This window comes from Felis catus, chromosome C2 (assembly GCF_018350175.1).
Source record: "Felis catus isolate Fca126 chromosome C2, F.catus_Fca126_mat1.0, whole genome shotgun sequence".
NCBI lineage: Eukaryota > Metazoa > Chordata > Mammalia > Carnivora > Felidae > Felis > Felis catus.
The window spans coordinates 49969549-49995666 of record NC_058376.1 but is presented as its reverse complement, the minus strand read 5'-3'; the positions used below and the strand labels follow the sequence as shown (position 1 = coordinate 49995666).

At 36.2% G+C, this 26118-nt stretch overlaps 1 protein-coding gene across 14 annotated transcripts in view; it reads right to left on the bottom strand.

The window, feature by feature from the left end:
* Positions 1–2942: 2942 nt before the first annotated feature.
* ZPLD1 (zona pellucida like domain containing 1) overlaps positions 2943–26118 on the bottom strand; it is a 546704-nt gene continuing 523528 nt past the window's right edge. For 13 of the 14 annotated variants that reach the window (XM_045036871.1, XM_045036874.1, XM_045036875.1 and 10 more), the window contains 6 exons: positions 23357–23454; positions 21952–22032; positions 12891–13062; positions 11473–11581; positions 6095–6124; positions 4902–5678 (listed from right to left, as the gene is read on the bottom strand). In XM_045036871.1, the coding sequence (XP_044892806.1) occupies positions 5503–5678; positions 6095–6124; positions 11473–11581; positions 12891–13062; positions 21952–22032; positions 23357–23454 (666 nt within the window). In that variant the 3' untranslated portion in view covers positions 4902–5502. Of the gene's footprint in view, positions 5679–6094; positions 6125–11472; positions 11582–12890; positions 13063–21951; positions 22033–23356; positions 23455–26118 lie in introns of all 14 variants that reach the window. The other variant, XM_045036883.1, reaches the window with a different exon arrangement.

Genomic DNA, 26118 nt, shown 5'->3' with positions numbered 1-26118 from the left:
ATTTTGAGAGTGAGGGTGATGCCCCCCAAAATATCATGATTTATCCCTATAGGATTTAAGGGAGATTCCTGGGTTCTCTTTCTCTCCCGGTGCCCAGAGAGAGCACTCCGCATTATTCTCTGCCATCTCATTTTGGCAACAGCAAAATATATGTTAGCAAAACAATATGTTTTTAAAGAGCAGATCATTTCCAATTCCCAAGTGGTAAATAATTTCTAAAAAGTACTATATTCTCTCTCGAGTGATTTTTCATTTTAGTCAATAGTTCACTACTGTAAAAAAAAAAAAAAGTTACAAACTACATACAAGAGGAGAAATAGCTTAAGGACCTGTATAACTTTGAGGCAAAGTTGCATGAAATTGTCAAGCCACAACTCTCCCAGGATCTTCCAGTGTTAGTTGATTAGCCAAACCAGCAGGACTATTCAGTAATGGATTCTGCTTTGGGCAATGCTAATAGAGCTATACCCTTGACGGAAACTAACCTCAAAATTTGGGCCACATTGACTTTCACTAAACATATAATGATGACGCTTCACTTTTCAACGTAAAAAGGGAAACGGAAAATTGAGGTAATTATGTTGGCAATTTAAATAAAACAGAAAATATCCAGATACTTGAGCAAAGGGAATTAGAGCTTTGAACTATGTAGATAATCTGAGCTCTCAATTTCATTTTTTCAAGAACACAAAGAAAATAAAGTTTCCTGACCAGAGATTTCCAAATCTCATGTCTAGAAGGCCCCAAACCAATTCACTCCCTGCTATCTCAGCAAAAACTGGCATTAACCAAGGCTATTTTTTTTTTGAGTTCTCCTGTGTTAATTCAAATTTGTAGAGACTGATGCTGTTTACCAACAAGCAATCAGGCAAGATAGTCTCACAAACACAAAAATGTAACATGTTGATCCAGTTTCCACTTCCTCTGAGCCTCTGGAGGAAATGGACCATCATCCTGAGAAATGTGGGTAACATCTACCAAACATTCTCCTTTGGTCTCCTATTAGTGAATTCCTTCCCACTAAGAAGGTGTCTCTCCTCCCAGCATCCAGCACTTCCTTTGTTGCATTTGCCCCCAATAACTCTGCTTTGCAGTTTTATGTTCTTCAGGGCTTCTGGCCTATTGTCACTGCTGATGTCGTCACCCACTCTGCACCAGGGCCAGCCCTGCGGGATATGGTTCCATCAGTGCTTTGATGACAAGCCTCTCCTGCCCTGTTTCTCCTGATGTATATGATAATTTGGCATGAGGAGTTCATCACTGCCCACCTACTCATGGCCCTATCTTTTCTCTATTTGATCCATATTGTTAGCTAATATAAAAGAGGACCTCTCTGCTCATAAGTTTCTACCTCTAGACATTAAGTGTTTCAAAATCATTTCAGTCGTAGATTGCCAAATTGTTGTAACATTTTTGTTTATTCATTCCCTTACTGTTATTAGATTGGTTAGGACTTCTGGTTTTCAGCAGCGTGAGACATACTGATGGTGTGTTTACAAGTTTACCACCTGTGATGTTCATTTTGTGTCAACTTGACTGGGTCACAGGTTGCCAGACATTAGGTCAAACATTATTCTGGGTGTGTCTATGATGTGTTTCTGGATGACACTAACGTTTGAATAAATGAGCAAAGCAGATTGCCCTCCCTGATGTGGGTGATTCGCATGTAGTCATTTGAAAGTCTGGCTAGAACAAAAAAGCTGAAAAGGCCTCCTGTGACCAGGAGAGGATTCCTTCCAACCTGACTGCTTTCAACCTGGGACGCTGGTTCATTCCTGGCTTTGGAATTAAACTGAAATAATAGCTCTTCTTGGGTCTTAAGCTTGCTAGCTTTCAGACTGGAAATACACCATCAGCTCCTCATTCTCAAGCCCCTGGACCCAGGCTGGAACTACACCTCCGGCTCCACTGGGCCTTGCTGCCTGCAAATCTTGAGACTCGTCAGCCTCCCGAATTGTGCACACTACTTCCTTAAAATAAACCTCTTCATATACAGTACATATAGCCCATTAGTTCCTTTTCTCTGGAAAGCCCTAATACCATAGGTAACCCTGATATTTGTTTTGTTTACTACCCAACTACATTCTTTTCTAAATTACATATTTGGATTGTTTTATATTAAATGTCTCTCACTTGTAAATAATTGATGAACCTCATCTCAAAAGCAATTGATCTGTGATCAGCTTGCTTTTTTCCTTATAAATATGGAATGAAAGCCAATGTGTGCTAGCCTAACAGCCTCCACAGTCATAATAGAAGGCTCTCCACCATGTTATAATTCTCTCCTGCCAAGTTCTCTAGAAATCCCTGAAACTATGCCTCATATATGTTCGCAAACAACTGTCTCCCATGGACTTCTCCTGCTCGTCTCTCACTTCTAGAAGTTTACTATCTTATATTTTCCACAGCTGACAATGTCCCTTCATGAACCACCATTTCTGCGATGCTCCCAAAGTTAAGTACCAGCACTCAAGGCCCCAGAGTAGCACTCACTTCTGTAAGATTAGATTCTGAGTCAGGAAAAGCTCTTTTCAACTCTGTGTCACTTTCCCAAACAAGGGACGACAGCCAGGCCCTGATGGAGCTGTCATGACAGCCTGTGAAACTCTGGGAAGATGAATCCTTGTCTTTCCAGTCCTTACTCTCCCCTCAAAGTTTTAAAAATTATAGGCTCAGTTTTAGTCAGTGTTCACATGCAAGGTAAAGAACACTTTTTTACCATCAGCTGATCTCTGGGATATGTCTCCTGAGATGGAGACAGAGCCGTAACCAGGGAGCTCAATATGGAGAGAGCAAGCTTCATCTAGCTTCGGAGATCAACGCCCTTCCGCGTTAGGTGGCTTAAGTTCAATATTTCTTAATGTTTTTGAAAGCAGGAAGAGAATGTTGAGGGTAGGAAAGAGAAATATCTTTAAAAAAACCAGGTGACTACTTTAAAGATATTCATTTACAATCATTTTATTAAACAATCACCTTTTACATGTCATCAGACCTTACCCCTGAAGTGCAAAAAAACAGTTTGAGGTATTAAAACTGAAGGAACATTTGCACATATTTCGTAAGGTTTTCACACTATAGTAACCAAAATATTCAGTGTAACTAAATACTACACATAACAGCAGGTTGAGAAGAACAAAGCTGTATAAAACAAACCCAGTTCGTCTCATTATAGCTCTGAGCCTCCCATTTATGATGAAAGGATGGCAAAAAAAGTAATGTGAGATGTAAGTTGCTTGCAAAATGATGTGTCCATTATTCAGTTTTTAAAAGTGGTGTATGGAATGTAAAAGGGCAACACCTGAAACAGCAGCCATCCCTAAAGCACAAAAATCAAACTGACAAACTGGTTTCAATGATAGTATTCTGTGCACAGGATTTAATACTCAGATTAATGGCAATTCGCTTACAGTATCTGAAATAGATTTACTAGACTATTTTAGCACTATTCATGTACACATATAAGGTCACATAAGTAGCATGCATGGTCCATACATTTTTTTTCTGTAGGAGTTTTCCCTTTAAAGTAGAAAATAAATTTTTACACAGATCAAAGTTCAGAATGGTCACTTCAAAGTGATCTTGAAGAAACAAAGGGAAGAGGAGATTGCTTTTTTAAGTGTTAGACCTTTTCATATTGATTAAATTATCCGAAGACTTTCCAGATCCCATTTCACTTTGTGTCTATACCTTGAAAGAGAAAGTTGAGGCAATCCGATAACTAATTATTATAATATAAACACTTCTGGCCTGTTGAGGCAATTGGAGACAAGATGTATTTTGATTTGATGATTGATTTAATTACTAATTTTAGAGCATAGGTACTTCATTTGAAACAAATTTAACATTGTATAGTGATTTGCATATAATATAGTAAATTAAGTCGTGAATAATGGGTCACAAATGTTGAACAGAAATTAGTCTCTACAGCAGTTGTTATGGTTAACATAGCACTTGTAGTAGCCACACATGCTAGGTTTTTAAATTATTATTTTTTTAATGTTTATTTATTTTTGAGAGAGAGAACACAAGCGGGGGAGGGGCAGAGAGAGAGGGAGACACAGAATCTGAAGCAGTCCCCAGGCTCTGAGTTGTCCGCACAGAGCCCAACGTGGGGCTCGAACTCACAGATTGCGAGATCATGACCTGAGCCGAAGTTGGACGCTCACCTGACTGAGCCACCCAGGCGCCCCCACACATGCGAGGTTTTGATGCCCGTCACTGAATTGTTCTATTCAGTTGTGTGAATAGACTGAACAAAGAAAAGGATGATTTTTTGCTAAGAACAGAGGCTGCTTAATATGTGGCTTTTAAACATTTTTTTGAAAAACTGACAAAGGATCACAACTTCTTGCAGTTTACTATTACAGGAAAATACTGTTTATTCCACGGCCATCATGACACTTTCAAGAAGACACCTAAAAAGTAGGGCTCTTCCAGATTATTTGCTTTGCTAGCATCAGAAATTTGTGGGAAAGGGACATTTTTTTTCATAGAGACTCAACAATGTTCTGCAAAACACACTTACCCTGTTTACTCTTTGTCATAGGGACAAAAGGAAACTAGGTTGCTAAAAACCCCATGGGAACATTATGCTTATGTGTGGGGACAATGTCCACTCCCACAACTATGGTTTGTTTTCCCATGCAATGGCTCTTGAATGAAGAATGATCTCTGCAGCTGCCTCACTGCTGGAAGCACAGCTGCAAATGCAGCTGACTTGTTTACCTGGGAGGAAAGTGAACTTGTGCTGATGTTCTCAGTGAACCAGGAGAAAACTGAGCACAGCCACTCCCATGTAAATGAATAATGACCTAGGGTCACTTGGTTTCCTTTAGAGGTTAACAACTATTTTTACATTCTGCTACACAAGTAGGTGCTCCAGGTTAAGACACATTTCCTGAGTTTGTTTGTTTGTTTGTTTGTTTTTTTAAATGAATGTCATCAGACATGGAAATCGGCCAAAAACTCAGGTCACAGAAAGAGTAATTAAATCTCAGGTGTCCAAATCGACCAGTCCAATTAAAACATATCCCCAAGCTGGAATTATCTGGAATAAAAAAAACAAATAAAAAAAGTAACTTTCAATTTAGGACCACATAAACAATCTAAATGCCAGCACACTGGGTATAAATGCTTAGGGGGAAAAATGTAACAAATGTATATTTTTTCTATGCCCACCTTTTATCTCTATAACAACAATCAAAAGAAAATTGAAATAAAATGAAATATGACTGATCCTGTAAGATCTGAGTCCTGAATATGGTTGGCTTGTTGTCATTCTACCCATTGGTGCCATACAAATAGGGCTGACCACATACTTACGCGACGAGAACAATACCACCCAAATTCTTTCACTATCATCATGCTGATGAACTACACTGTGAAATCTATCAAACCTACAAATATCAAATGCTGGCTGGCATTCAATTTGGATGAAAACACTGACTGCAGTAACACAGGGTATAGTCAGTGAGTCCTCCTGAGAGAAGGGACCTGTTAAAGTCAGTCAAAGACTGGGTTTCTTATGCCATTCAACACCAAACTGGTGGGTGCCTTCCTGTATAAAAGGGCCAGTGAGCACAGGAGAAGGGAAAAGCTCATCACTCCCAGGATGACCATTCCTGATATCAGTGCACTGGTGATGGCATTCAGCTGGAAGGGAGGTTCCCTTGGAGAACCTGCAAGCACAACACAAACAGTGGGAAGGTCCACTGTCAGATTTATCTCACTTCATCCCAATTTATTCCTGCAAAACATCTGTCATTATGATCTTGCAAAGTAACAGCATGACAATGATGCATGCTACAATCTATTTGACTAAAATTCAATCCAATAACCAAAGGATTATGTGGGTTAGAAGTCAGGTATCCCTGAGCAGTCAAAAACAAAATCATCTATAAAATGCTATAAAAATTGACCAACAGGTCACATATGAGTCCAGAAATCCTCAGTGAACTATTATTTAAAATATAAAAACTTGTAAAACCAGAACTCAGTATATTTCATCATTTAGAGTTGTGCAACTGATCATCAAAAAATACTTAAAAATTTTTAAAATCATACTTTTATTTTCAATATATGTTTGTTATCTTACCAAGCTGTGAATTGTTGGTTGGAGTCTCATCTGGAGGAGAAAAGAAAAAGGAAAGCAATATTGTATCTTTAAATATTTACCTAGGTTTATTATAATTATGTGATTACTTTTTACCTACATGTGCCCTTCCCTTCACCCACAAGCCTCATGGGTAAGGCAATAATGAGAATCTTCCGAAACAATTCTGTTTTCACATTTTCTGTTTCACGTGTCCAAGATTTTATTATCTATCCATTCCCCAGGCCCACACCCTGCCACTGCCCCGGGCATACAAGGAGAACCACAAAATATACTGCACTATATTTTTTCTTGCCAACTTTGCTTCATCATTATCTCTTTAGTCAGGTTAGTGGGGGCAGTAATTGTTAACAGCTATTACAATTTTTATAGCCCTATAACCTGCCATTTGTTATTCTGTTTTAGAGAAGTATTCATTATTTAGTGCCACTTTATTTTAAGCATTGCCAATTTGCCCATCATAATCTGCAAAAACATCATTTTAAGTTCCAAGAAGATAAATTCACACTTGATAACTAAATGAAAGGAAAACATGACTCCTAACCTTGAGTTGTAGGGGTTTTTTTTGTATCTGTTATGTAAAAGATCAAAGCTGTTGATTTTTTACTCATCTCTGGCAAACATAATAATAGATGGAATGAATGCATTCACCTGGCTTCCCAACTTGTGTTACCCATTTTGTAATCATACAGCCATTAACCCCTGATCCTGTACAATGTAATGGATTTCCTTTCTGTCCTTAAACATTTGGGTGCGTATGTGTCTGTGAGTGTCCGTTATTTGAACCATAAAATGTGTGCTGTTGCCGGTTTGATTTTGGAGGATAAATATTATTACAATGAACATGTGTGTAATTCCAGAAAGTTTACAAAGTGCTGTTTCATATGTCATCACATTTTGTCCTCATAACAGCCATATGGTTTAGATATTATTGCTGCCCCCATTTTACAGAAGAAGAAACTTCCATCTGTCACAGCCTCTGTGATAAGGTAAGCATATGTTTAAATAAAATTTCAATTTCAGAATCCTTTTCCTAAAATCATATAAACTAGCCAAGTATGGAGAATATTTTTAGTTATAAAGATGAATAACTCAGGCCATATGAAACCCCAAGATTAGTATTTGAAACAATTGATTGGAAGAACCTGGTGTGATATTTATAAGCTATCTGAAGCCATTCCTTTTAAGACATATGAGTCTTGGCATAAATGATGATTCTGCTGTTGAGTCTGAAGTGTAATGCCCTGAATTAATAGAATTCTCATTTATAGCATTCTTTAGAATGGTGCAGTGTACCACTATAGGACAAAGGGGGGGGCAGCATAAATTTTCATAATAGGGACACCCTTAGAAAACTAGGAAAACCCTAATCTCCAACCCACACTACTTTATAAAGACATTGTTTCTCATGGAAATGGATAAAATGAATGAACTGTGAACAATTCTTCCAAAATATATGCATGTTCCCTTTCCAAGACAAGCTGCCTCACTGAAACATGGAAGAGAATATATAATGATCTAAAATTCCATTTTCAAAGATATTCATTGTTTATAAATCACACTTACTTGCTTTTAATTTTTTTTAAAGAATAGAGAGCTCCATCCTCCTATGTGTCCCAAGTTAGGTGACCAAGTTAGGTGATCCTAGGACTGGATGCCCCTACTATTTTCTGCATCCTGAAGTTAATAAAAGAAGTCAGGATATCCTCCTTCTCTCCCACATTACCACCAACACTTCCGGAAGAACAATAAATATCCCAGGTGCCACTCGTGAGGACTGGGCTGTGGACAAAATCTTCACCTGAGACAAAATGTCAAATGAGTCCTACCAGCTACAGGTTCCAAGATGCTGAAAAACCAAAAGCATCCTACCTCTGGCAGATGACTAAAATCAAAGCATGTAATATTTGAATATTATTCAGAATTGTATTCAATAGTGGATAAAGCTATCTGGTTGCTGTTTCCACTATCCATCAATTTCCCATCTACTGAAGTTTGATCTAGCTCCAAAAGGGAGGTAGACATTTTCCAGGAGATTTTTTTTCAACACAAACTCTGTTTTTTTTTTTCTCTCACACCCATTTGGTCTTACCATATACATATATGCTAAAAGAATCATCCTGGAATTAAAACAGATTGGAGTACTAAACTTGGTGGACTCTTCAAAAAACATACAGCTAGCTGAGGACCCACAGGAAGAAAGTGAGGGCAGCAATACCACAGCTGTTTGAAAGCCAGAAGTGGAAGATAAATTGTTTTTCTCTGCTTTTCTCTCATATAAGTAGTAGAAATAAATGGAAAAAGTAAATATCAGTGTAAGATATATACAGAATAAATATTTTTCCTTTCTTAGCACAAGCAAACTATTTTTTGAATCTTCAACTACCTTTGTGGTAAAATGGACCACATATTTCAAATTTAGAACCTCCAAATTTTGTACCTTCCATTGTGTTATGTTTGTTAATAGTCTATCTCTACCTTTGAATGCTAAGATACCTGAGAGCAAAGACTGTGGCCTGTTCTCTGGGGGTATTCCCAGTTCCTAGCAGAGTGCCTGTCCCATGTGGAGGCTTGAATGAATTATTAACTCCCCATAAAACTCAATGACACAAGTTGAATAGCTTGGCTTGGACTTCCCCATCAGAATTTATGTAATAAAACAATTAGGTACTACTGTGTTCCAGTGCTTGCACTTGTGAATTTCCAGAATTGTTCCCCATGATAAGCATTTCCCTACCGAATAATTTTAGCACATGGGGATGTAAAATAAGGACACTTCAGGAATTTTGAAGATTTTAAACTTTGAAAAGATGTGAATATTTTCCTAAATCAACCAACAAAAGGATTAACAATGTTAAGTAAGTATAAGCAGAATGTCTGATTCATTAAAACAAAAGTATTGTGCTTTAACAACTTATTAAACCTGACATAAGTCAGTTGTCTAGGGGAAAGGAGTGGTTCAACGAGTAAACAAAGCAAAAATCCCCAAGTACCAAGAGCTTTGAAGAGAGCAAATCAAGCCTGAAATTGGACTTGTCTATATAAAACCCGCCACAGGATCTAGAGAGATAAATTCTAGCTGACCTAAGTTAAAAATGAGGTGAAACTGAGAAAAGAAGGTAGCCCTGGTCATTAAGCTAGACATGAAGTTCACATAGGATTTTCCTGTGGATGAATATGGCTTGATTTCTGAGTTCTGTGTGTATATAGAATTTAAAACAATATTTTTTGCTTGGATACCATAAGTATCATAATGTGAACACGGTCATATATGGCCCTCTAGACAGTGAGGCCACCATGATTGCCCTCAAATGAGCACCGTCCTACGGCCATTTATCAAAATTATAAAAAATAAATCCACAGAGAGTGACAGAGGAATGAAGGGCATCTGGCAGGTTTGAACATGATCCTTTGGGGGCTTTGCCAATGAAGAGACCAGGGTGACTAAGACAAAACTATTCTGTGAGAAAATGAATATTATCCTAAAGGTGGAAATAGGTTGAAATTGGAAGAGAAGAAATCCAGACACGATATCAGAGACATTGTGATCAAGGCATTAACTCTTTGAGGTTTTATCATAGATAGTTTGGGCAACTAAATATGGTTTAGGTGAAACCTACCAAACCTGTCTACCTGTTAGCTATGGTAGAATTAGAAACTTCTACTCGGTAATCTTTACTGGGACTTGGGAGCCTTAGAAACATTCGTCTTTATAAGAACATATCTTACACTAACAAATTATTTAAACTTTGTAATATTTAAATTTGTTTTGGCCCAGGTAAGAAGGAAGCAAGGAGGCTAATAAAGAGGAAAAGCCATTTATTCAACATGGGCAGAGAAATGTCGCTTTCAAGATTTTTTTTTTCTTCTACAAAACTAACCCTAGATATGTTCCATAGAAATAAAAACATTTCTTATTGTGCCTTCCCAAAAGCATTCCTAATTATTGGCAACAAGAGTTGAGTTTCCATGTAGTGTAATTCTATGAACTATTTCTGACAGCTAGATAAGAATTGGGCCTTTCATAAACCACAAACCAGTCATTTTCAAACCATTGAAAACACATACCAAACCTCAGGGAGTGCAGACCAAGTTTGAAATTTCATATTTAATAAATCTCTGTATTATTTTTAAAAACCTATTAGCTTGTTTTTAAATAATGCTCTGCACAAACCAGAGGAGTAAATAATTCAAGAAATTGTCTAAACTTTTTAGGCCAAAACCTTATTTTCCTGAATTACCTATTTCACACAAAACTTTCTTTTCACTGTGGAACAGGATGCATGGGAGAAAAAGTAAAAATAATCTAACTGAAATACAGTAATAGCCTTATGGCTTATATAAAATTGAGAAACAATGATTAGAATATAATCCAAACCAGAATTCTGCTTTTTTTAAAGACAAATTTAGAGCTATAGAGTTAGAAATTTAAAGCCAACTTCTTCAAACCCCTCATTTTAAAGATGAAAAAACACTTGCCCCAAGAAATGGCATACAATCCCACATCACATAGCTTGTTTAGACAAAAGCTGGAGCTAGAACCAGTTTTTCTGACTTAAGTTTGTGTTGTTTACACTGCATGTCTGTTTTATCCAATTGATTCCAAATGTCCCTGGGTTCACGCTGACTTAAAGCAGTATTCCTCTGGAGAGTGTGTACACAAATACTTGTATACATGAGAATATATGTGTATAAACAGTTGTGGCTATTAGATTCATGACCATGGCAGAGTGCACTAGAAGGGATGTGTAATATTCAGGATCTGGGAAGAAACAAATGGTACTAAAATTGGGCATTTTAAGAAAAGATTAATGGGACTATTTATACAGATGTAGGGAATTCACAAGAGAAAGTCAAGAAGTTCCCTGGCCTATGGGTTAAAGAGAGGGTTTCTAGTTCTGTAGAAAAGTTGGCTGGGAGGAGTTATGCCGACACTTCCATCCGCTGATAGCACTACCTACTGGCCAAGCCCAACCAAAGACTGGATGGAAAAACAGCAGATGAGTGCAATTCACGCAGGCCAGTCTTCAGGGGTAGGGAGAATGAAAAATGTCCAGCATCGTATACTTGTATACTTGTGTGTGTGTGTGTGTGTGTGTGTGCGCGCGCGCGCGCGCACGCGCACGTTAGCGCGTGCATGCGCATGTGTAAAAAGGCCAATATTGTAAAGCCAATATTGCCCTTTGTGTGAAAGTTGAGTAAACAGGAAACTACTGTGAAATTGAAGTTGCTTAGCAGTTTATCTTATTTCACAGTTAATTAGTGCTGTTTAGAAACCACTCTGAGTTCTCCTTAGAAGCCAAGTAATAAGCCATTTTGGAACAGTCTATTATTATACACAAAAGGAGGAGCGTTCTTACCACTCCGAGTAATGATGGGACCAGCAGAGAGGACTGCATTTCCAGACGTGCTCTGGGGGCTCCAAGTGGTCCTCCTCCCTGCATCCCTCCTTTCTCTGTGGCCGCAAATCTGAGGTGTTAATGAAAACAAATGAAATTCCACACCGGCACAAAATTGGTTCTTTATGGCCATTTGGAAAGCAGATTCTTTTGGAAGAGATACCACATGTTTAATTTTATTCATTTACTTCTGTGCATTTATTTAATTACTTTGCATATAACTGCTACAGTGTTTCTTTTTCTGGCTTGGGCCACATTTCTTATTTCCTCCTGTTATAATTGTGCTTTGCCTCATTAATTTACATAGCTCAATGGTTCTCCTGAAAAAGAGCTGTGTTTATCAAAGTTTTGTACTTTTATATCTCTCAAGCCTTTAATAAATCTTTCCCTGAATTGTTGGTCAGCACAGAGACAAGATAATGTGGATTCTCCATTTAACCCCATCTGATATTGCTAGTTAGGATGAAAGCAATCAATTGTGAAGAAATGCCTGAATTTGAGCATGAATAAAAACATATTAAAGCTATTTCAAATAAAAAATGTGCTTGCATTTTTTCAGGTTAATATTGATGTGACCTCAGGGGGCCTGCCAGAAATAGATTTTTTTTTATTCACTAGTAAATGGATCTGTATTTTAATGATGGCTGTATGCAATTAAGATCCTCACCGTTTACAACTTCTAACTTGTAATCCAAGGGATTTCTGGCCATCAGGGCCAAATCTACCTTTCCAGTGCTAGCCCTGTGCACCTTCCCAGGTTTTCCAATCATCCTGTATTCTGCTCCATGACTTTACTGAAGGCCTGGTAGTTCCCTGATTACTCTGTCTTATATGTCTGTGACTTTGGTCAATCTTTGGTATGGAGGGTCTCTCACTCTTGATTTTGCCCCTTTGTGATTCATCCATCTTCAAATCACACTTTGGGTTTTATATCTTCCAACAGACTTCCCAATCTGTCCTGTTCTATCTCTCTCACAAAGGCAAATACTGTCTCCTACTACAACCTATATGTACAATCTGCCTTTGCACCATAACATTTTTGTCTTATTTTCTTCCACTACTGTCTCCTGGTCCTCAAAGATAAGCTAAATGAGTTCAGAAAATCATGCACACATGGCTGTATTCCCAGTATTATGTGTGGCACAAAGTAGGCATTCAAAAGATCTTTACTGGATGAATAAATAAATAAATCCTACTTCAAACTGACCCAAAATAGGCATTCAGTAGATCTTTACTGTATGAATAAGTAAATAAATCCTACTTCAAACTGTTTGACCCAATGCATATCCGCTTTCCATATAGAAATTAGTTCCTAACATTTGATAACCCTTCAGCTTAGATCAATTTGACAATTTAGAATGAAGTTGCTAAAAACATACTGGCATAAGGAAGGGGCAGTCATCAGCTCTGCAGAGCTTGGTAACACAGTGCAGGAAGACGGTGGACATTTTCTGATTCTTGTGTTTCACAAATCGGAACACTTCAAAGGAAAACCGGCCTTGCTGGCTTCTGCCATTTTCAATGACGGTGGTCTGAGGATCTTTGTCGCAGCTATATTTTAGGGAATGTGAAAACAGGATATTACTGGAAATTACCAGCCTGCTGAAAATTATAAATTAATTTCTGCAGTATTAAGAGCTAACAAAATCATGCCATGTAACAGATATTTAATAAGAGCATAAGCTAACTCAACAAATATGCCAAGAGTGACCTAGATCAGAAAATTTAAACAGATCAATTTCTGATTATAATAGTACCATCAAATTTTAGAGGGATTATACTTTCATAAGTTTCAAAAATCCAAACAGAATAAAAGGTATATAGTGAAAAGTCTCCCTCCCATGATTGCCCTTGTCCACACCATTCCACACACATATTCGAATATGCCAGAGGTGATCTCACTTGTTACTGCATCCTCCCAGGGTATATACATTTAAAGCTAAAGTAATGAATTCTTATTGTTTCCTCCTTCTTACAAAAAACAGAAGCACACTATCCACATTGTTTTGTACCTTCCCTTTTTAAAAATTTAGCACAGTATTTTAGACATTATGAATGTATAAAATGTAAATGCACATTTATAAATATGAATATTTAGCAAGCTACCTCATTCTTTTTGCACACTGTGTAGTATTCCATCACACACATGTACCAGCATTTATTTAATCAGGTACCTATTTAAGTACTTTTGCGTTGTTTTGAATCTTTTGCTTTTTACAAAGTAATAATGCATAGCCTTATAATACAGTATTTTGTTTTTTGGGTTTTTTTAAATATGAAATTTGTTGTCAAATTGCTTTCCATACAACACCCAGAGCTCATCCCAACAGGTGCCCTCCTCAATGCCCATCACCCACCCTCCCCTCCCTCCCACCCCCCATCAACCCTCAGTTTGTTCTCAGTTTTCAAGAGTCTCTTATGGTTTGGCTCCCTCCCTCTATAACCTATTTTTTTCCCTTCCCCTCCCCCATGGTCTTCTGTTAAGTTTCTCAGGATCAAATAAGAGTGAAATATAATACAGTATTTTGAACATAAGCAGGTTATCTGTACAATGTATCTATAGGGCCATTTAATAGATGCTGCCACATTGCCCTCTATAAATATTGTTGTATTTTGTACTTCCCAAGTAATATATAAAGAAACTCCTTATTTCCCTAGAACTGTATCAACAAAGTATATGTAAAAATTTCTGGATTATTTGCTCTTGGGTAAGAAAAAGACACTATCACCATATAATTTTCATTTGCATCTTTGCCAGTGGAAATGACTATGCGCATCCTTTCATACATATTAGAGCCAACTACATTTCTTTATCTGAAAATTGTTTATGTCCTTTGCCCAAATTTCTATTTTGTTGTTGGTCTTTTCTTCCTGATTCTTCTAAGTTCTTTATGTGTGAGGAAGACTAGCTCCCAGCTGGTTATCTAAGTTGCAATTGTTTTACTTTGTTGCTTAGCCCGTGTGTGTGTGTGTGTGTGTGTGTGTGTTCATACACACACAGAAGCTTTGTTTTTATGTTAAATTTTCAATATTTTATTGTATGGCTTTTAGTAAGGCATATCTTACCTTATTGTGCTCACTTTATTGTGCTTGCAGAGACCATGGTTCTTACGAGTTAAAGGTTGGTGCCAACCCCGCACCAAGCAGGTCTGTCGGTGCCATTTTTGCAACAACAGCATTTGCTCACTTTATGTGTCCATGTCACATTTTGGTAATTCTCACACTATTTCAAACTTTTTCATTGTTATTATATTTGTTATGCTGATCTGTGATGTTACTATTGTCATTGTTTTGGGGCCCCCCCAAACTGTGTCCCTTTAAGACAGTGAACTTAACTGGTAAGTGTGTGCTCTGACTGTTCACCCACTGGTTGTTCCCCAACCTCCCCCTCCTCCCTGTCTCTCTCCTTCTCCTCAGGCCTCCGTATTCCCTGAGACACAATAATGTTGAAATTAGGCCACTTAACAACCCTACAATGACCTCTAATTATTCAAGTGAAAAGAAGAGTCACACATCTCTCATTTTAAATCAAAAGCCAGAAATGATTTAGCTTAATGAGGAAGTCATGATGAAAGCCTAAACAGACTGAAAGCTAGGCCTCTGTGACAAACAGCCAAGTTGTGAAAGCAAAGGAAAAGTTCTTGAAGGAAATTAAAAGTGCTAACCCAGTGAACACATGAATAATAGGAAAGTGAAGCAGTCTTATTGCTGATATGAAGAAGGTTTTAGTGGTCTGGAGAGAAGATCTAACCAGCCACAACATTCCTTTAAGCCAAAAGCTCATCCAGAACAAGGCCCCCTCTACAATTCTGTGAAGGCTGAAAGAGGTAAAGAAGATGAAGAAAAGTTTGAAATTCACAGAGGTTGGTTCATGAGGTTTAAAGAAAGAAGCTGACTCCACAACATAAAAGATAAATCAGCAACTGCTGACACAGAAACTGCAGCAAGTTATCCCGAAGTTAACACAACATCCATGCTGCAGCCCATGAATCAAGGAATAATTTTGACTTTCAAGTTTCATTATTTAAGAAATACATTTTGCAAGGCTAGAGGTGCCGTAGATAGTAATTCCTCTGATGGATCTGGTCAAAGTAAATTGAAATCCTGGAAAGGGTTCACCATTCTAGATGCCATTAAGAAGAGGTCAAAATAGAAACATGACAGAATTTGGAAGAAATTGATTCCAACCCTCATGGATGACTTTGAGGGGTTCAAGACATCCACAGAGGAAGTGACTACAGATGTTGTGGAAATAGCAAGAGAACTAGAATTAGAAGTGGAGCCTCAAGATGTGACTGAATTGCCGCAAGCTCATGATAAAACCCAAATGGATGGGGAGTTGCTTATTATGGATGAGCAAAGAAAGTGGTTTCTTAAGATGGATACTACTCCTGCTGAAGATGCTGTGAAGATTATTGAAATGACAACAAAGGATTTTCCATAAAGTCAGTTGATAAAACAGCAGCAGGGAATTTCTACTGTGGGTAAAATGCAGACAAAATCAAACAGTATGGCATGCTACAGAGAAATCATTTATGAAAGGAACATTCAATCACCATGGCAAATTTCATTGTTGTCTTATTTTAAGAAATTGCCGCAGCCATCCCAGCCTTTGGCAACCACCACCCTGGTTAGTCAGCAGACGTCAACATCGAGGTAAGACCTTTCACCAGCGAAAAGATTACAACTCACTGAATGCTCAGATGATGATTGGCCTTTTTTAGCAATAAAGTATATTTTAACTTTACATTGTAAAGTTGTACATTGTTTTTTGGGTATAATGATATTGCATACCTAAAAGACTGCAGTATAGTATAAACATAACTTTATATTCACTGGGAAATCAAAAAATTCATTACCAATATTTATTTCACTGGGTGATCTGGAACCAAACCCTCAACATCTCCAAGGTATATCTGTATTTGGGCCACATATAGATTTTCCTTATACCAAAGTTGTTTTGTTTGTTTCTTTGTTTGTTTGTTTGTTTGTTTAAATTTTAGTTAGTAACATACAGTGCAATATTGGTTTCAGAATTCAGTGATTCATCACTTACATACAAGACCCAGTGCTCATCACAAGTGCACTCCTTAATACCCATCACCCATCTAGCCCATCTCCCATCCATCTCCCTCCATCAAAGTTTTAAAAATATTTCTTATGTTAATATGGTTTTTTCTACCACTTTTAAAACTGTATTTTTTACATTCAAATTAATAATCTATTTAAAATCTTTGTGGTGTATTGAGTGAACTATAGATCCAATGCAATATTTTCTTCATGGTTACCCACTTTGCAGCACTGTTTTTAAAATCTTTTTATCTCACTGATTTGTGATATCACAGTCTATCATATTGTAAACTCCCATATGTTTTGGATCTATTTCTGAACTCAATAAAATATTCTAATTTTTGTGTACGTGACTAATCTTGCATAATATCACATTCCTTTAATAATTTTAGAGCTATTATTAAGTATAATATCTGTTAGGGCTACACCCTTTATTTAGCCATTGGAATATCCTGCCTAATAAAAATTTTGTCTTTTCAAAGTGTTTTATAAGTGGAATCACACCCTATGTAACCTTTTGTGATTTGATTTTTTACTTACTGTAATTATCTAGTGATACACCTATGTTATATATACCCATAATCCATTCTTTTTCATTTAGAAGTAGCATTTCATGACATTGATGCACCATAGTTAATTATTTACTCATTGAAGAATATTGTTTTCTTCCAGTTTTTGGCTAATGAAAATAAAGCTGCTATTAATATTTGTGCACACATTTTTGTATGTGTGAGCCTCTTACATCAACTTCATTATCACTGAGAAAAATGTCCAGAAATGTAATTGCTAGATTGTAGGGTGGTTGCATATTTAGTTTTCTTGTTGGTGTATTTTTAAGTTCTAAATTTTCCATTTGTCTCTTCCTTATGTCTTCCATTTCTGTTCAGAGACTTCCCATTTCATTGTTATTTTTCCATTTGTTATAAGCATGTTTGCTATTGTCTGTTAAAACTTTTTATAATGACTGCTTTAGTCTTTTGTAGATAATTCTAAACTCTCCATCACATTTATTTTTGTTCTTTTTCCATTTATTTTGAGGTCTTCCTGATTGTTGCTGTGTCAAGTGATTTTTACTGAACGTTGGGGTTTGGACTATTAGTTATGAGACTCAGGATCTTATATAAACCTTATATTTTAGCTGACTTCCTTTTCCAACACTTCATCAAGGAAGGAGGGATGCTGTGTCATTACTGCCAGATAGGAGTAGGATTCCAGACTTCCCCTTGGCCTTTCTTGACACCCAAGGAGCAGGGATCCTGTTAATTCTGGATAGAGTGAGAGTTTCTACTCTCCACTGGGCCTCCACTGATATATCCCTGACTACATAGGGTAGGAGTGGCCTCCACCAACACCACAAGGACTATGGCCTTGTTACTGTGGCATTGTAGTAAATGGCCTGACTTTCCACTAGGATTCCTCTGATGTCAACCCAATAGGGCATGTAAGGGTATCTCATTATTGCCGAGGGGGGGAGGGGAAGTACAGAAACCCCACTCCACCTTCTCTGAAATCATCCCATATGGGATATTGGGACACCTTGTTACTGACAAGGGTAGAAATTTGGCTCGCCACTCAGTCTTTGCTAGCGTGGGTGGGATGTGGTATTAGACTAGAATAGTACAATTATTGTGTAAAAGCTTTCTGTCTTACTAAGCTACTCCTTTCCTAGTCTTTTGTCTTGAGAGGACAGGCTTTGTCATTCATTCATTCATTCATTCATTCAAACGGGTTTATCACCCATTCATTTATTTATATCTGTAGCCATTGATATATCTGAGTTCCTGACTTCTTCAGCTCTAAGTGTGGGATATAAAAGGCAAAAAGAAAACCATAATTCATTAGGTCTTAGAGTCCCTAGCTGGTCTAACCTTATCTCTATATTTTTTTATTATTCTTATACTTGTTTTGTGTATAATATTCAGAGTTTAAATATATATACTTGTTTTGTATATAATATTCAGAGCTTACACACACACACACACACACACACTTAGGAGGAATAGGCAAAACTATATCTACTCAATCTTCCCAGGAATTTTTTCAGGACATTTATTTTTATTAAAAAAGAGAATATAAGTTTTTCTTTTTTCTTACTTGTTTACTTCCCTTCTCTTTCCTTCCCTTTTCTTCCATTCCTTTCCTTGCCCTTGTCTCTTCTCTTCACCCTCTACTCTTCTACTCTTTTGTCTTGCCTTGTTCTTTCTCTCCTCTTCTTGTCCTTCTCTATTTTCCCATTTCAGTTATTCTTTTTTTTCTAACTTTTGACTTCCTTCACCCATTTCTCCCACCACCAAGTCCCCACATCTGGCAACCACTAATCTGTTCCCTGTGTCTATGATATCTATGAGGGTTCTTTTCCCATCCGATATCCATTCACAATTTCTTTATCCATTTATCTATCATTGGACACAGGTTTCCATGTTTTGGCTATTGTAAATAATGCTCCAATGAACACGGAGGTGTATAAATCTTTTTGAGTTAGTGTTTTCATTTTCTTGGATACGTACCCAGTGGCAGAATTGCTATATCAAATGTTGATTTGATTTTTAATTTTTTGAGGAAGCCCCATAGTGTTTTACATAGTGGCAGTACCAATTTACATTCCTACCAACAGTTCACTAATGTTCCCTTTTCTCCACATCCTCACCAACACTTGTTATTTCTTATCTTTTTGATATACCCATTCTAACAGGTATGAGGTGATATCTCTATTATAGTATTGATTTCATTTTCTTGATTATTGGTGGTATTGAAGATATTTTCAGGTACCTGTTGACAATCTCTATGTCTTCTTTGGAAAATATCTATTCGTATCTTCTGCCCATTTTTAAATAAGATTGTCTGGTTTTTTGCTATTGAGTTATATGAGTTCTTTATATATTTTAGATATTAGCCCCTCATCAGATATATGTTTTGCAAATATTTTCTCCTATTCAGTAGATTGCCTTTTCATTTTGTTGATGATTTTCTTTGCTGTGCAGAAGCTTCTTAGTTTGATATAATCCCACTTGTTCAATTCTGCTTTTGTTGCTTTATGGTTACTTTTAATTAAAAAAAATAATGTTGCAGTGTTTAATTGCAAATCTTATCTTTTTCATGGCAACGGCTTTCCAGTGAGTTTAATTAATCTTTAAAATTTTTTCTCAGCTATTTTTTACATTTTTCTGGTAGTATACTGGAACACTGTAAGCAGTATCTTCACTTGCTTACCACTCACATTTGAAAGTGTTGGATTTCCCTAGATTTGTCATTTTCCGGGACTCTTTGGGCAATGTGGAATGGTAGTGACCTCTCTCATGGATTTCCTCAACTCAAGGTTCTCCCACTTTTGTTTTACAATGGCCAACAAGTTTCCACTGAATGTGGCATAATTGTGTAGTTTTCTCTGCCTTTCTGAACTTAAAGATATTCAAGAATTCTACGATCCGCCCCATGTTCTTCAGGTTCATTCACAAGCCTATTCCAAGACCCTTATCTTCCCAGGTGAATCCTCCACTCTTTAGAAGGTGTACTTTTCCTGATACTTTCTGAGATCTGCCACTTCTGAGGTTCTAGTCATTCTCTATCCCTTCATTCTCCATATTCCCCAGGGCTGTTGGCTTGTTGGGCCTCAACCCTGTTCCTAGCAACTCCCACTCCCAGCAGTACCCTCTCCTTCTGTTGCACATTTCTTCTGGCTGTTTCTGAAATCTGCCACTACCAGGACCCCTCAACACTGACTTTTCCTCCCCGCTTTTCCCACCACCTCTCCCCACAGAACTTCCTGCAGGCCTCCCTCTGCACCATTTGCTCTTGATCTTAATTGTTTTTATTATCACTCACACCTATCTGGGGATTTCTCAGTTTTCTTTTCCACCTAGTTTCACTGCAACTGACATCTGAGAGACTCATTTAGTAACTATTTCACTCTCTATAGTTTCTAATAAGAACACTGAAAAGATTCAGCATGAAGCCATAGTCATACTAGAAGTCTGACGATCATATTCCAGATTATCACTATGTGATCATTATAGAAATTTTGGAAAATAAGAAAAACATCAAAACAAAATGACTCACAATCCTCCTATGCATAAATAACCACTGGGAGCCTGTTGATGGACTCCCTTACAGTCTTTTCTATCATATATTATACAAATGAGGTCCATTGTACATAAAACTGTATATGCTGATTATTTCACTTCATATTTCAATTCATGTAAAATTTAAAGAGCCACATTATTTCCAAGCATAAAAATACCACGAAGACAGAAAGGGAGGAGATAGAATAAGACCAATCTTTTTTTTTCTATTTTATAAATAACTTTATATAATTTAATGTCTGTGTGAGTTCCCAAATTACTAGTTCTCCACAATCCACTTAGTCATTTCCTTTCCTCATTGCTGAATAGCCTTCATTGCTCCCGAGTTTTACTATTTTAAATATCACTGATAAACCATAAAATCATAAATATTTTAGAGTATGTTTTCAAACCTGTAGATACAGAATCAAAGAATATAAAATCTTTTAAGGTTTTGATATATGCTGACATGTTTTTCCCAAAAATGTTGCCTAAATTAACAGTTCCAGCAATAGGATATAAGAGTATCAGTTTGACCTAGTCTCTGGACATCATCTTAACCTTGATTAGCTGATAAAGCATAATCTTTTGGTTCCCATCATATTACTCCCATAATGTGTTAATAAGCAGCAGTGATCTGAGCCAACTGCATTTTGTAAGCATGATTAGAAGCCATTGCTTGACTCTCAAGTCTGTTCTGCTGTCAGATAAAAATGCTGAAAGGAAACTGGGATGATTGAATGCTTTTATGATCAATGTCCCCTTTCCCCAAATGTAGATTACATTCACTCTATCATTGTCTATTGGAGAATGAAGTTGAAGTTATTGGCTCTGTTAAAAAAAGGAGTAGTAGGCTATATCATACTTTCATTTAAATACTGATAAATGAAGAAAAGCATTTTGGGGTCTAAATTATCTAGACCATCACTTTAATTTTATTCTCTTTTGACATATGATGAGACAGTCTAGCTGTGGGTAAATAGTACCTCCCACTGCCTTTCTCTTATTGCCAATATCCTAACCATGCTTTTTCTAAGACAGTGAAATATTCCCACATGTTCTAAACATGAATAAAACATCTTTGATGGACCTAACTTACTTGCAATTCTCATTCAACAATAGCTTTATCAGCATTTTGTATTGAAAACTCTTCTCAACTTTTATCCTTCCAGCTTTATAAGGACTAAAAGCTCAAAATATAAACTTTACATTTAAAAGCTATAGAAGTGCTCTACAATTATTTGTTTATATAACTTGGAGTTTTGATTTCAATTATCTACAATTGGATCTTTGCTCTCAATACAAGACTTACCTAAGGAAGAGATCATATCGAACATCATCATTTGGGTTCCCTGATGGGGTTGTGTAGCAATAATCCATTAAGACATTCCATCTGCAGAAAGAAGTAAGCATAATATAGAGTCAGAATCTCCTTTTGGGTATTAGTTACTAATCCTAGGGAAGTAAATATTGACAAATGCCTCACCCCCACAAAATAGAACTATGTTTTTGTTAGTTATTTCAGAGGCTTCTTGTTTATTGAAACATTCTCCTAAGCTCAAGATGTTTAAAAATCTGCAGCAAATTGCCATCCTGCATCAAGTGGAATTAAGGCTAATATCACACACACACACACACACACCACACCACACACACACACACACACCACACCACACACACAAACTGTGTAAAAAACAACTGGTCAAAGTGTGAAGAAACAAAACCTAAAAGCAAGCTATATAGATACTTCTATGTTCACTGTACACAGCAATATTCTGTTTCTGGAAGTTACTAACCCTAACAAATGACAGAGGATATTATAATATCACATACAGCAAGGAGTTTGGTACATAAATTATACACTGAAAATTATGCCAGAATCAGTGGGGATGAGAGTAGGAGTTCATGAATGACACTGTGGTAGGTAAAAGAAAACCATGAGGCAAATACATAATCTTCCCCCATATGGCTACACTGTGCCTAGATTTATACATTACTTCATTCCAACTCTGATGTTATAAAAATTACTAGCCTATGGGAAGTAAATGCCAATCATTTTTTAAATCCTGAATTTGATAAGATGATTTCAGGATGTAAAGTTTATATTATATGTGATAATGTTACATGTGATAATGTTATTATAGGGTAGGATTGAATCTTCAGCTTTTGAATTCTCTTTCAATTCTGATCATTCTGGTTTATCTAAAACTTGGTCATATGAAGCTTGATCACTTTGGGGTTTTTTACAGAGATGTTTCTGAGGATCATTTTATATAATTCTGGCCCAGATCATAATGGGGAGAATTCCTCTGTTTTTTTCATACATTTTTATTGAATAGTAACATACACACTGAAAAGCGCATAAATCACCAGTGTTCATGAAATGACTACATCTGACCCATCATCTTTCAAATGAAAGAATAGAACATTGTGGTATCCCACAGGTTACCCTATTCCAATAGGTCTGCCTACTCCCTCTTCCAGTAACTCCCCCTCCTTCTTTATGGGAAGACTTGTTATTTTCCAATTAATGACACAAAATAAGTGTCCCTATTCATCTTTGTAATTGGCTATTTCTATTTATTAGCATTCCTAAATGGTGTGACAATGGCAGCATTATTTAAATCAAAAATGAATGAGCTAACTTTATGATTCACAAGGCTTTGTGCAGTCAAAACGTTTTAACCAACAACAACAACTAAAGAGTTTGAAAATACCTGCCATCCAGATTAGTGGCTTGTACAGCTGCAAAAACTTTGGTTTTCAAAGGTAATCCTATACTTGGGATAATTAACTGCTGACTGTAGGTTGAATCCTAATGATGAAAAAAATAAGAAATTAATTCATCATTGTCTTCCCAACAACAGCACATTTACCACTTAAAACCATAATACCATATAAAAAAGGGGGCAAATCACCATAAAACTACAGAATTAACCCCAAAAATGATCTAGTTAATCCTCTAGTTTCTTGGCAGAACTGTTCTTAAATCACATCCAGGTAACAAATTCATTTCCATACATAAATCCTTTTGTTTCCATAGCTTATCGTATATGGTGGTTAATGTTCTGTGTATTTAAACCGCATTCAGTGATTAATAGTCAGTGTTTAATATTTAATTTGTTTAATAATCAGTTGTTAACATTCAGTTTATTTAAATGAATACTTCATTTATTTAAATTAAATTAGTGGCTGTTATGCAGTTTCTCATCTACTTTAAGCCCTTTCCCATTGGGGTTGTAGTTCCCTATGCTCTTGATAATCTCTCATTTGCCCCAAATCACTTATCTGGCAATTGGAAAGCACCAAAATTTAATTGAAAACCAAAAAAGAGACCAATGAGTCCTCCAAGTTGCCAAAAATGCATGCCACAATATTTCCTTCATAAATTCCTTGATAGTTACTTATAGAAAGGTGTCTCAGGACTTCACTTCTATCTTTTTCCTCTTCGTGTATAGCAATTCTAGAGAGCTTATTTATATCATGCCCCAATTTACAGTATTAAAGCAATAGGTCAGAAACTGAGATGTGACAGCTTTAATTTGATAATACAGAAAAACAGAAAAAAAAATGTAAGATGCAAAGAAGAAAACGAAAAGAAAAGAATTTTTAAAAATATAAACTGTAAAATCAATTGGCATGGAAGCAAATTGCTTCTCCCAAATTTAGTAACCTTGAATCTATTTTTCAGCAAAGGAAAAATGTTAATGTTCGTTATGAAATTTCAAAGTCATCAAGCAAAGGCAAAATACAGAGCATATTCTGTTTAAGAAGGCTGGGAAGAAAGCAACAGGTTTTGAATTTTTAAAATTACAAATTTTTAAAATTATATTATGAATGCTTTACTCTTGAAAAGGTTGCACTCGTGTGAAACATCTCATTCCCAAATACAGCCAGATAAATGAGGGAATATATGTCGTACTTCTCTATATCATAAATGATAATAGCTCCTCTAACCATTTCCAATAGATACTTTTATTTATCTTTCCTGTTCTCTTTAAAAACTTCTCCAAGTATTCCACACCTCATTAAATATATAGATCCTTATTTTATTTTTTAAAGGTTTTATTTTTAAGTAATCTCTACACCCATCTTGGGGCTGGAACTCACAACTCCAAGAGCAAGAGTTGTATGCTCTACCGACTGGGTCCGCCAGGGGCCGCCAGAGATTATATACTTGCCTCAGTAGTGTCTTGAAGAATGTTGACTTTGTTAGAATTATTATACTGCTAAGTCATTTGCAAATGAATCAACAAATATTTCCTTCTAAAATTGCTTCTAAAAGGTAATGTTTTTACCTTATTTTTTTTCCTTTATTTTGTATAGTTGTTTTTTTTTACTCTTATTATATTGTCCCTAAAATCAATTATATTTATTTTAGATTTTTTTCTTCAACTTTGAAAAGACATTCGTATTACTGTAACACTATTTCAGGTTTACTCTTTCTTTATCCTCTCAGAAGACACTAACATTTAGATACAATTCAAATTCACAAAGTCATCTTTGCTTTCCACAGAGAAGAAAACCGATACATTTATATTACACAAAAATAAGGCCACAGTTCAACTTGAAATAATCCACATAGATGGAAACTGAATAGTCAATAAAACTATTTTATAAATTATTAATATAAAAATTATTTTTTATAAATAAAATTTTCCTGAGTACATTTACTGGGTGCCGGAATACATAGATATGAACAATTGCGCTGAACTAGATATAAGTTTTCCTTTCCAAATAACTAATCAGAGAATGAGAGTAGTAGGTATTAAATGTAACTTTTCATCATTCAAAAACTGCATGTGAAATAGGAAGACTTGGCCACAAATGCTTGTGTAATGATACATAATTTGAAACGCAATAAAATTACACTCGGACAGCTAAATGTTAGTGTTTCAAACAAATAATAAATATGATTTTGGATCAATTAGTGAAAGTAATTTTTTTTCTCATGTAAATTACTAGGGCCCTTTTTTCTCATGATTACAATATAATTGACTATATTACCTATAATGTATCTTTCATCTTTGTGACTTATTTATAACTGGAAGCATGTATAAATTACTAGTTTGGTAGTGCCCTGTAACATGACAAAATATTATGACCATGTCATGTTAAAAACAAAGTAGTCTTTGGCAGTGAAACTCTTCTATATGTTACAGTAATGATGGGTATAAGTCATCATGAATTTGTCAAAACTCACAAAATACACAGGAAGAGTGAAACTCAATGTAAACTATACATTTCAGTTAATGCATCAATATGGGTTCATCCATTATAACAAATATACCCCCAAATTCAAGGTGTAAATAATAGAGGAAATTGTGTACAGGCACAAGAAGTCTGTGGGAACTCTCTACTTTCAGATCAGTTTTTCTGTAAACCAAAAACTGCTGTAAAAAATGGTCTGTTAATTAAAACACATAATTTGTGGAGAAATTGTTCAATTTTATTATTTATTTCATTGTCTAGTAAATAA